This window comes from Neltuma alba, unplaced genomic scaffold (genome assembly GCF_004799145.2).
Source record: "Neltuma alba isolate B1F8T4 unplaced genomic scaffold, ASM479914v2 tig00012579_pilon, whole genome shotgun sequence".
In the NCBI taxonomy this organism is placed as follows: Eukaryota; Viridiplantae; Streptophyta; class Magnoliopsida; order Fabales; family Fabaceae; genus Neltuma; species Neltuma alba.
The window spans coordinates 25,473-37,731 of NW_021637031.1; the positions used below are offsets into that span (position 1 = coordinate 25,473).

Consider the following 12,259-nt stretch of genomic DNA (forward strand, 5'->3'; position numbering starts at 1 on the left):
TAAAAATATGACTAATTAAATAATGTTATATTAGTGTTAATAATTATAAATTAATAATAATGTGATATAACCTGTTTTTGTGTGTGGAAAATGACATTTTATCCGAAATTCAAACGTATTCCATCCGGGCCAATAGATAAGTTGAATGGAATAAAACAAAAAAAAAACAAAGAAATTAAAAAAATTAAAATATATGTTTAATTCTCCAAATTTACATTAAATTTTAATTTATTCTCCAAATTTATAGAATAAATTTTTAGATTTTTAATGTTAGCTTGTTATTCCCATTAATAAAAAAATGATGACTCTAATATCTGATTTAAAGTTTGTAAATTGAAAATTCTTTAAATTACAATTTAATGAAGATGCATGTCATCTCATCTAAACTTTCCATATGAATAACTTATCTTTCAAAATATAAAAAAATATTATATTAAAGAAATAAATTTTAATTATTCTTTTAAAATTTAATTGCAGGGTCGCCCTTTAAATCTATAGAGTCAGCATTTTCGGTTAATAGGATTAACTACAATAATATTAATAGCCTGAAAATACATTTTATAAATCTGAAGTGCTACAAACATTAACGTAAATTTAGAGAACCATATCCTAAAAAAATGATTGTGTATTTTGAGCATGTCTGTTTATTCTCCTGAATAAAAATACAAATAATAAAACGCATTATTACATTTTTTTTTAATGCTAAGCAATCAGCTGAATTACCTTGAAGAAATATCCTAATAACCCATATATTTCAAATTTAGAAGTTGGGAAAAGATTTCAAATTTAGAATTAGTATTGTTATTCGTACTTTTGGACAAAGAGTTCCGCAAACTTAAAAATACACACACAAATACATCAATTGCAAAATAATACGGAAAGTTCAGTATTAACAAAGTAAATAGATGAAGCAAAAACTTTTTCCCAAAATATAATGATCCGTTGCCAATTTCATTTTGCTGTCAATTAGTGAATTTGCGTATTAAAAGAAACTTTTATTACAACAAGATTATCTTCTATATCTTATGTACAATATATATATACAATTTTTTTTAAAAAATGACATAAAAAGAAATTAAAAATTATAATATTCCAATTCAGACACCTAAGAGGTCGAAATCCTCAAAAAGAAAGTGATGCATGATCTGGTATTTTACAAATGTAGTTAAATGAAAAACTGTCCATGTATTACAAAGTTTATTAACAAGTTGTGAAGTAACAATAGCAAGTATTAAACAGCAAATGATAAGAAATATACTAATAATAACAAGTTATTTATTAATAAATTGTAAGCTGACAATGATAAGTGTTGAATAACTAATGACAAAAAATATATTGAAAATGACAAGTTTGATAACTTTTTTTTTTTAAAAAAAGTTTTGATACTAGGAATATTTTAGTTATTTGACTATATTTGTAAAATACCAGATCATGCATCACTTTTTTCCTTAGGATTTTGACATTTTAGGTGCTTGAATTGGAATGGTGCAATTTTCAAATTTTTTTTGTCATTTTTGTTTTTTTTCCCCCAATGATAACATTTTTTTTCTTTCACTCATGACTCAACAAATAATACCGAACAACAAATGAATAAAATAAATAGAATTGAATCACTTTGAGCTGGATTGTTTGTTTGAGATCTTGTCAATAATGGGTTCCACAAAGGACTCTAGATCATCCAGGTCGTTCTTCACTTCATCAACCTGCGTTTCATTATATTCCAAAAATTAATGATATCCAAAATATTCAACTCTTCATCATAAAATGGTTTTTTTTGCCAAATAAACATAAGAATATAAAATAGTTAAAAAGATAAATTCAGCATAAAAATTTAGTGGCAAAAGTATATATTTAATCATTCACATAAAGTTTCATATTTTGGTATTTCAATTTTATAAAATATATTTTCAGTTCTTCAATTTTAATGTTATAACAAAAAATGTTGATATTAAAATTTTAAACGTTGATAAAACATTTTTAAATTTTGACATATTAGTTTAGTTTTAAAGAAAATTAATAATTGATGTAAAAAAAAATCATCATTTGGAATTAATAAGGTTGGCAAAAAAAAAAAAAACTAATAAAGATGTTAAGGCTAGAGGACTGAAAAAATACATTATAAAATTAAGAGATCAAATTAAAACCTTATATAACATTAAAGGATTACAGCTAAATTTTTGCAAAGTTAAGAGATGAAAATTAAATTATAGATAAAATCATTAATTATAATGTAATGTGGGTAAGTAATTCTTAAATTAATCTCAAAATATTCTTCTTCATATCCCCTATGAAAGATATATTTAATGTCCGCGAACCAAATCAATCATCAATTTTTCAATTGATAATCAGTTTTTGTTTGATGGCAACTGTTAAATTGATTGAAAACAGACAAACTAGGATTCTAATTGTGTTGGAGAAAAATCAAATCCATATTATTTAATCATACAATTTCATCCTATAAAGAACTCGATGTTTAAAAAATCCAGATTATCAAGTAATTATGAATATTTCAATATATATAATCAAGTACCTTGTGAAGGAAGTCTTGGGTGAGATGAGCATCATGAGCAGCTTGTTTTGATATATTTTCAACCACCAAAGCTGCATTTTTGAGGTTACTCTCATCAGAAAGATTCTCAGAAACATCTTCTGCCACCTCCTCCGCCACTGTTGCCACCTTCTCCACCACATTTGCCACCTTCTCCACACCTTCCACCACCATCTCTGCCTCTCCTGTTTTATCCCAACATTATATTCTCCCCAACTTAATCTTCTATATTCTCCAATCAATCCAATAATAATGATAAACAAATATATATATATAGGGGATCTTAAATCTCTGTTGTAACAGCACGATGTTGCAAGAAGAGAGATAGGCATATAAGATGAGTAGACCCTATATGTTGCATATCCCATATATTTATCTCTCTCTTTGTAGCACTGCCATGTTGCAAAGTGCCCAACTTAACCATTTATATTCTTCAAATCAATCCATATTGTAAAGTGATAGAATCCATATTTATATGCATAGTTATAAATACAATAAGTCTCATTCATCAAATTTTGTATAATACATAAAGAAATGGGTGCAGTTACTTAAAAAGAATGACTGCTATTTTGTGACATAAGATAATCCAAAAGCCAGGCATTGAGGGGATGAATGTAAGAAAATGTAAAAGCAAAGTATACCTTCTATTCTTCTCAGTTTTTGCCAATTATTACTGAGAGCTAGCAAGAAGGAAAGCACAGAACCAAAAACCCATCTCAGCCTGCAAGTTTATGAATTAAATACAACCAAATGATTATATTCCTGTATCCATAATCATAACATAACATTCACAGATTCAAGTAATGAACTAGTCTTTTCTTTCAGAAATTCAATACCAGCCGGAGAACCTGAAGCTTGCAGAAGAAGTCACTGGTGGTTGAACGTTGACACTCTTTGCCCTTCAAATTCAGAACAGAGACTCAAGATTCAGATTTATCTGGAGGTGACAAAACAAAATCAAAAACTTTGGTGAATATCCTTTTTTACCCATTTGAATCAGAACTTGTGCTTCTGTTGGTGCTGAAAAAGTTAACACCAGGATGCATCCAATACCCACTTCCAAATTTTGATCCTGATATTATTAAACTGCTTCTTTGAAATCTTTCATAGTTGGATTCAAATCTGCTGTTTCTTGTGGTGCTTAGAATCTGAAGAACATGTCTGAAATTCTGATTCAGCCAGGAACCTCTGGATGATATGGTCAGCATCACTTTGATTTCTTCTTCACGGTGTTCGAGGTAAGAGGAGAAAAAGACGAACGGGGGATGTCTGTGACAGAAGTCAGAATCGAATCATCAGCTTATAAAGATTCCAACTTTTGTGTTTATCTGACTAGAAAATGAAGGAAAAAGGAGGGAAATTAGGGAGGAAAAACAGGTGGGATTTTTTTCTTTTTCCTGATATGAATTTGGTTACTCCAAGCAAAGCAAACGTTAAGCGACCCGTCATTTGTGTTTCCTTGTAAGTTACAACCTTCTGGGTTTGAAGGCAAGCCAATCTCAAACTTCCCGACTCTCGTTTCCTTGTTGATTTGTTCGTTCATATGATTGGTCAAACAAAGTAGTTTATTCTTAAGTCATTCAAGAGACACATGAAATGGATGAGTTTTACCTTTTCTTTTGGTGGAAAGAGTAACATCTATGTACTAAATGAGTATTTGGATTGCTCAATAATCACTTTTAAAAAGCATTTTTTCTACAAATTGAGACAAATTCATTCACATATTTACTTTAAATATTGTAAAAATATTTTTAAAATCATGGTTTTGTTTCTACCCAAACGCCCTCTAAGTTTTTTGTTTGTGCAATTGATTTTCTCATTTGGGCTTGGGCCTGAACTCAAAAATGGGCCCCTCATTTTCTTTAGGCCTGATGTTTTTGGGTTTGGTCCAAGTGACTCCAAGGCCCAGAAAACTTGGGTTTAGGCCTAGCGAAGTCCAACGATGAGGAGCCTCTACACACACAGGGTCTTGTATTTAAAGTCAGCTATAATTTTGCGGATAATGTAATCGGAGAGAGAATGATGTAGGACTGGTAATTAAATAAATACTACCTCTGGTTCTTGATCCAAGACCTCATTTCATTTTTATTTTAATCATAATTATAAGACTCCAATCTATTTTGTCTCTCATATTTTTTTTTTTCAAGTTAGTCCTTCTAATAATGATAGTTCTAACCAATACATTTGATTAGCAAAGATATTTTAAGAAAGACAACACCTATTTATTACAAATAACCAAATTTACTTATTTTCTTAATCTTCTCAAATGAGTCAACTAGCTCTTATAATTAGAACCGAAGGTAGTATATATTCCTCTTTCTTACATTCATAGCCTTCTTCTTTGATATTACCTCCGATTCTAATTATAAGAGCTAGTTGACTAATTTGAAGAGATTAAAGAAATAAGTTAAGTTAGTTATTTGTAATAAATAGGTGTTGTCTTTCCTAAAATGTCTTTGTTAATCAAATTTATTGGCTAGAACTACTATTATTAGATGGATTACCTTGAAAAAAATATACAAATACAGAAGACAAAGTGGATTAGGGTCTTATAATTAGGACCAAAATAAAAGTTAAATGAGATCTTATATTAAGGACTTAAGGCAATAATTTTTTAAGTAGATTATATGCAATTAATTTGTGACAAGGAAAAGCTTGAAGTTATATATTTAATGTATTTTTTCAATCAAATTAAGATGTGCATTTTTTTTTTGGTCTCTCTTTGCGGCACTCTTTACCCTTAAAATTTTCACATGATTATTTTATTTAAAACCCTTTTGTATGTGTTTTAATACACATTATTATGTGAAGCCTTACATTTTTAGGATAAAGTTGAATTTTTTAATAAAATTGTCGTTTTCATGAATTAATAATTGATTATTCTAGGCAAAAAAATCGTTGATTTTTCCAAGATTCCCTCTTTTTCAGTTTTACTATTTGAAGACAATTTTTTTTTAAAAAAATTAACCATAAAAAATGGTTTTCTCTTTATTTTTTAAACATGAAGTCTCCTTTATAGAGTATTATATACTCATTACGGTGGTTAGTAAAAGGGATGCTTATTTAATTGGATAAATTAATGCAATTAAAGAAACTCTTTCGTTATAATAAATATGAAATAATTTTTCTTGAAATATTCTTGAGTAGAGTAATATTAAATTACGTTTCAGTTTATTATTTAAGTTAATTAATTTAGAAAATAATAATAAATATAAAAATAAAGTATCTTAGAATCTTATATTTACTATTTAGGGTTCCCATATTAGACATAGAAGAGAGTGTATAATCAAAACTAAAAATATTATTAATTGAGCAATCGTTAAAAGGAAATTGTAAATACTCATTTATAGACAGATTTCATAAAAATCTTCTGTTTTTTTTGTATTGCTCTTCACCTATCAGAAGAAACTCAAACATTCATGATAATTAAAGAGGGGTCAATTTCACAATCTTACACCTAAAAAAGAAAAACCTTTAAAAAATGGTTAGAAAGTCCCAACGAATTTCATAAAAGTACAAGGACACTTCATAACTCCTTTGTAGTTGTAAACAGCTCATGACAATCACTTAAGCTATATGCAATAATAATTTGTAAACACCGACAAAGATTCATCATTATCAATCTACATCATAGGTACATGTATTATTATTAAATTAAAATGAAAGTTTGAGAAAGTCAAATGCATATGTTCCGCGGGACACATTAGAGAACCTTATCGTTTTACACAATACATCTCACCAATTCACCAACGACAAACACTTTGTGGTTCTAATTTATTTATAGTTTTCTGTCACTTGTTTTTGGAGCACTCAAACGTTCAACTTTGCTTCTTCTTCCAAGTGTTTGTGAAAAAGTCTTGTTTCCATCACTATCATCCAATGTTTATATATATATGTGTGTGTGTGTGTGTACATATATATAAATTCAAGTGGCGTACATCTTTTGACATTTTCTCAATTTTTGTCTCACTAAGAAAATGCATTTACTTTTCTTTCCACACAATTAATTTTTTAATTGATTTATGAACTTTGGGATGAGCTTCCCTTCCCAACCACTACGTTGAATTATTCAGTAATCAATAGAGGATTAAAACTTGTTAGGATTAAAAAGAAAGATTAGCACTTGTCAAGTAATTAATTCTTACCTACAAAGGCTTTTTGAGTGAATTGCACCGTCTCATATTTTTTAATACACTAATTCTTATTTTAAATATGGAAATTAGTTAGGAGGTCTATTTTGATTCTAAATTAAAAATTTAATTTATTTCATCTTGCAAATTTTGTGTTATCTCCGGTCTTAAATATAATAGTTAGTTTGTAGTGTAGATACAAATTAACTCTTATATTCAAAATGAGATGTAGTAATATTTTTTTATCGGACTATTCTTATTCGTTACTCATACTAAAGGGCATCTACCAAGTTCCAAAGCAAATGATTAAAAAAGATATTTAAAAAAAGTAAATACACGAATAATTAATTTAATTAATTTTTAAATACTTACAAATTAATTGTTTAGTTCATGTATCAAGGACAAGAAGAAGTTTCCATGATAGTAAATAAACTTCAACCTTTTCTAAAGTCTTTAAAAATTTACTTTGTTTTGAAACATATGATTAATTTGATTTCTTTAAATAATTAAACTATGTTCATTATAAATTTATAATTAACCTTAGAGGCACACAAGTTGAGATATACACAAGATTAGGGCCACTCAGGTATGAGGGAAACGAAGGGAAATTAAAATTTTTTTTAATGAGTTCAATTTTAAAAAAAAGGGTTATAAAATTTTAATAAGGAGAAGATGTAAGTTAAAAGAGTAAAAAAAAATTAATTTAAAACTTTTAACCCCACTATTTCAAATTTTTAAATCATACTCATTAAATATTTTTCTTATTAGAGATTCGAATATTAGTTATGGGGGGTTAATTTCTTCCATTAGACTCTACTCTTTGGTTACTCTGTGCTGTGTTTGGATTAGTTTTTTAGAAGTTATTTTATAAAGTTTAAGACAAATATATAAGAATAATTTCATCTCAATTTGCTTGAATTTTTTTTTTTTAATTACTCCTATAGAATGCCAAACCCTCACATGATAACGGTGAATAGGCTTAAAACGTAAGGGGCCAGAAAAGAAAAATCACTTTTAGGTGGCAATATAGCATTTGGATTTGGGCCGAGAAGAAAGAGATTAGGACAAGTGGGCCCAAATCCACCGACGTCAGCCGCCATTGAAGATGAAACCTCAAGCGAACTTTAAAGTCAAACAATCAACGCGCAAATACTACGAGAACGCTCACAGACACCCCATTTTCAAAGTTCTTACCTTTCAACGAAACCAAGAGCTCCGTCTTCCTCAATCCACTGATGTGCCCTCTTTGATGCTTTCTCTCTACCATGGGGCTCCGTCACCGGAAGATTCTCGAAGAAATCTGCTATCTTTACTGCAACATGAAAGATTCCCCTCCTTGTTTACCCTCCAATTGCAAGTCTTGCCGAGTCCAGTGCTCCATCGAGCCTCCGATTTACTACCCCCCACCTACTCCCGTGGCCGTCGATGACGATGTCGATTACGATGATCTCCACAAAATCCACCACAAGATCTCCACCTGGTTGACCGTCGTTATCGCTGTTCTCGCCGCCGCTTTCTTCGCCCTCCTCTGCTTCGCCGTCTACCGGAGATTCCTCTCCGGCTGGTTCAGGAGAAGGAATTCAGAGACGGAGGAAGATCAGCGGGGGGATTTTCTCGATGAGGAACAGGGCCCTGTGGTTGACCATCCCATATGGTATATTCGAACCCCTGGTCTTCAGCAATCGATCATTTCTGCGATTACCGTGTGTAAATATAAGAAAGGGGAAGGGTTGATTGAAGGAACAGAGTGCTCTGTTTGTTTGAGTGAGTTTGAAGAAGACGAGAATCTCAGGCTTTTGCCCAAGTGTAATCACGCTTTTCATCTCCCCTGTATTGATACCTGGCTTCGATCTCACACCAACTGTCCCATGTGCCGAGCTCCGATTGTTACAAACCCCGCCACGGTTTTCGCCTCGCCGGAGCCAAATGTTGTTGCTTCGACTGATTCAGAAGAACGCCAGATGGAAACAGTTGAAAATGGAAGTGAAAATAGTGGGGTTGTGGAGAACAGTGATGGTGAATTGAGAACTAGAGATGAGGAAGAAGGAGGAGGGGGAAGGAGAGAAACTGCAGATGAAGAGGAAGTGGGGAATTTGCAGCCAAGAAGAAGATCTGTGTCTCTGGATTCTTCAGCTGTAGAGAAGATCAATCGTGTTCTTGCTATTACTAATACTGCTGTATCTTCAGTAGGATCATCTTCATCTTCCTCAAAGAGGGTTTCCAAAAGTGGTTCTTCTTCCTTCAGGATGAAGTCTCTTCAGATTGTTGCAGGCACTTCAATGAAGAGATCTCGTTCCTACAACGGGAAACTTGTACATTCTTGGTACAGTCGAAGCCAGAGGAAGCCAAGTGTTCCTATTAGAAGCTTTTGATGATTTTGGCCTTCCATGTCAGGTATAGTTCCTCGCAGCACATGCTTGGAATGAGAGAGAAATGAAACAAAAGCGGACAGAATTACAGAAATGTTTTATTTTTCGTTGTTGATGTTCCTCAATCCAGACATGTACCGAGAAACTGAAATGTCTGTGTTAAAACTCTCAACAAGATGAGAGATTTAAAGTTGTAAGCTTATTCCTTGTCGCATCAAGTTAAGCCCGTATGATGGCTGAAGTGTATAATAGCAGAAACCAAAAGTTACTCATACAAGTGAGGTTTATAATACCGTTGCCAAATTTTGTTTCATGGAGCTGTGTTTAAATTTATGATATAATTCCATGATTATCTTTGTTTTCTAGAGCCAAAATTCACACTCTAATTAGCCATTTTTCCAAACTCCAAGTGATGATTCTACTGTGTATCCTGAAAGTGTTTCTTGAATCTTCTGGCACGAAGTTTTGATCTCCAGGCATGAAACATTATGTTCCGGCGGAGGATTATTAGTGATTGTCATGTTTTTAATGGAATCTTGTGGTAGTGGCAAAACTCTTTGGAAGCAAGAACAATCAGATTAAATGAAACGAGAGTGTAAGTCAAATGCTTAGGTAAAAGTTAGGCATCTCAACCGGCAAATTCAATAAATATCATTGACAGTTTAGTTTGTGTGCTCAAATTCAGAAACCGAAGGAAACACCCTAAGGTTACATACTCAGCGTACCATAGATTTTCACAAGCGTGATTGTCGGGCAAAACAAAAGAAAAAGAAAGATACATCAGTAAAATAATCATTACAACACGTCTTATTTCAACAGTAACTAAATTTTTTGGATATTTTAATCAAGTGGTCTGCTGTGTTCTCTTTAATTTTCTTTTTCCCTCCCCTTTTTTTAATCATTAGCAGTTTCATCTATTTTTCTCTCTTAGATATGAAACACTATTTGTCATTAATTGATCATACTTCACTTAATAAGATAAGGCTACTCTGTGGTGTTGTTGTGTATGTGACTTTTCATAATTCTTATCAGCAGTTTCCTCATCTTTTTCATTGTTGAGTATCTCAGTAGGATTTTATCTTCAACGTCTCAGTCTTATCATGCTTTTGATCTCCATATATTCCTTGTTTTTTGCTCTATCTTTTTATCAGTTAATGATTCTCTTCATTCTTGTTTCCCCTGTTCTTCAAGCACAAGCTCTGTAAGTCTTTCCCCTGTTCTCTAATATAGCTTGTGAATTCTCTGTCTTGTACAGTCTCAGAAAATTTTTTGGTGTTATATCATATCAATCTTTGTAATACTTAAATATAACCTTGAATACCTCATTTCATCCTTAATATAAAAACCATTTAATTAATTTTAGCAAATTAAGAAAACGAGAAAAATTAGTTAACTTAGCTAATGTGGTATTCGTTTTGTTTAAAATATTCTTATTTAACATTATAAGTTAGATAAAGTAATTTAAAAATAAATAGGGGAGATCAAGTAAGATTTTGTATTCAAGATTAAATTTAACCTCTTGCTAGACTGAAAGGAGTGTTATGATAACTATCCGACAAGATATTAAAAAAGGTTCTCGGAGCAGTCCAAAAATATCATCAGCAAAAACAACTAACTTTTCAAAACCAAATCTGGTTCCTTAACTTTCACGACAACCATTTCAATACTAATTTTTCAGTCATGTCAGCTCAAGCATTATCTTGATAGGCCAACACAAAGTTGGTGGGGCAGCACACCCTGTTGGATCTTCTGGTTTTCAGATTTGAGCTTTAGAAGAGACACATGTGATAGAACGGGCAACCACAAATCCTGAATTAAATTAGTCTGTTGTTTGGGTACCTGATAATAGAATTCACAAAAGCACCATAGATATTGGATAATATAGTACCAAAAACCATTTTCTTAGACATACTCATTATTGACTCATTTACTTCACCAACAAATGAAAATATACCAAGCTAATCAAGTGAAGCGTGATAACACTAGTTAATATAATAATATTGTTAAAAGATAAAAAGGCGGGGTGATATTTTTATTAATAAGTTGTTGTTGTATTAGAATTTTTATGCCAGCTATTTTAATCAGCGTAGAAAGTCAATTTTTTAGAAGATATTACTTCTTATCCTTAATATAAGGTCTTGTTTGACTTTTATTTTGATTCTAAATATAAGACCCTAACCTATTTTGTCTATCATATTTATGTATTTTTTTTTAAAATAATCTTTCTAACAATAATTTTTCTAGCTAATACACTTGATTAGTAAGGATATTTTAGGAAAAAAATACATATTTATTACGAATAACTAACTTAACTTCTTTTCTTAATCTTTTCAAATTAGTCAATTAGTTCTTATAATTAGGATCGGAGGTGGTAATTATTTTACTCGCCTTCTGTGCCGTTAAAAAGAAAAAGTAATCGGTGTATAAAATCTAAATTTTTTTTTTAGAAATTTTACTCACATTTTAGATGGGTTAGTTTTACCACTTGTGTAAGAAGGCATTAAAACGAAAACAACGCACACAGATCATGATTTGTCACCGTCCATTTGTAAATCTGACGGTTATTCACAAAACACACATCACATTCTTGTAATCTTATCTAATCTTTCCTCTCTCTTTTTCACTCTCTCTCTCTCTAGAAAGTCTTTAAAACTTTTTCCCCCAAAAAAATCTCACATTTTATACTGGTCGGTTTCTACAATGGTGTTGAAACTTGACAAAAACACTGCGTACAAATCACAGTCCTTCACTGTCCATTTTTTTAAAAAAATCTGATGGTTATCCAGAAAACACAGATAAGGTTTTTTCCCCTTAAAAGACAAAACAGAAAATAAGACTGGAAGGTCACTTCACTTTGATAATCTGAGGCACGAGAGGGATTTTTTTCCCCCAAAGAATTAAAAGGTTAAAGGGCATGTTGAAGGCGGGGTTTTTCCAATATATAATTATTATAAAATGATTAGACTACACAAAGATACCATATAGCTAGGATACCATGTAGGTTAAGAGATGTTTTCTACTCTTCCAGTTCTTAATATAAGACTTATTTAACTAATTTGATTAGATTAAGGAAGTTAGGTAAATTAGTTAATTATAAGAAAAGTAACACTTTTTTCCTAAAACACCACAATCATCTTTCTTAATACCTCGCTCTCTCTTCTACTTGATTATGGTTGAGAGAATATCCATAGAGATAATTTAGAGAAAATTGA

At 31.1% G+C, this 12,259-nt stretch overlaps 2 protein-coding genes across 3 annotated transcripts; one reads left to right on the forward strand and one right to left on the reverse strand.

Moving 5' to 3' along the window:
• Window positions 1–1,586: 1,586 nt before the first annotated feature.
• LOC114728874 (uncharacterized) lies at window positions 1,587–3,798 on the reverse strand. 2 transcript variants are annotated; one of them, XM_028915832.1, is made up of 5 exons: window positions 3,536–3,798; window positions 3,397–3,447; window positions 3,190–3,269; window positions 2,531–2,733; window positions 1,587–1,703 (listed from the first exon to the last, which is right to left on the reverse strand). In XM_028915832.1, the coding sequence occupies exons 1-5, from the start codon at window positions 3,754–3,756 to the stop codon at window positions 1,611–1,613; spliced, it is 648 nt and encodes a 215-aa protein (XP_028771665.1). In that variant the 5' UTR covers window positions 3,757–3,798; the 3' UTR covers window positions 1,587–1,610. The 2 variants fall into 2 exon arrangements, with proteins under 2 accessions (XP_028771665.1, XP_028771664.1); XM_028915831.1 differs by having other exon boundaries at window positions 3,385–3,447.
• Window positions 3,799–7,886: 4,088 nt separating this feature from the next.
• On the forward strand, window positions 7,887–9,402 carry LOC114728876 (RING-H2 finger protein ATL54). Its single transcript, XM_028915834.1, has one exon. It carries the CDS (start codon window positions 7,944–7,946, stop codon window positions 9,048–9,050), a length of 1,107 nt encoding a protein of 368 aa, XP_028771667.1. The 5' UTR covers window positions 7,887–7,943; the 3' UTR covers window positions 9,051–9,402.
• Window positions 9,403–12,259: the final 2,857 nt, after the last annotated feature.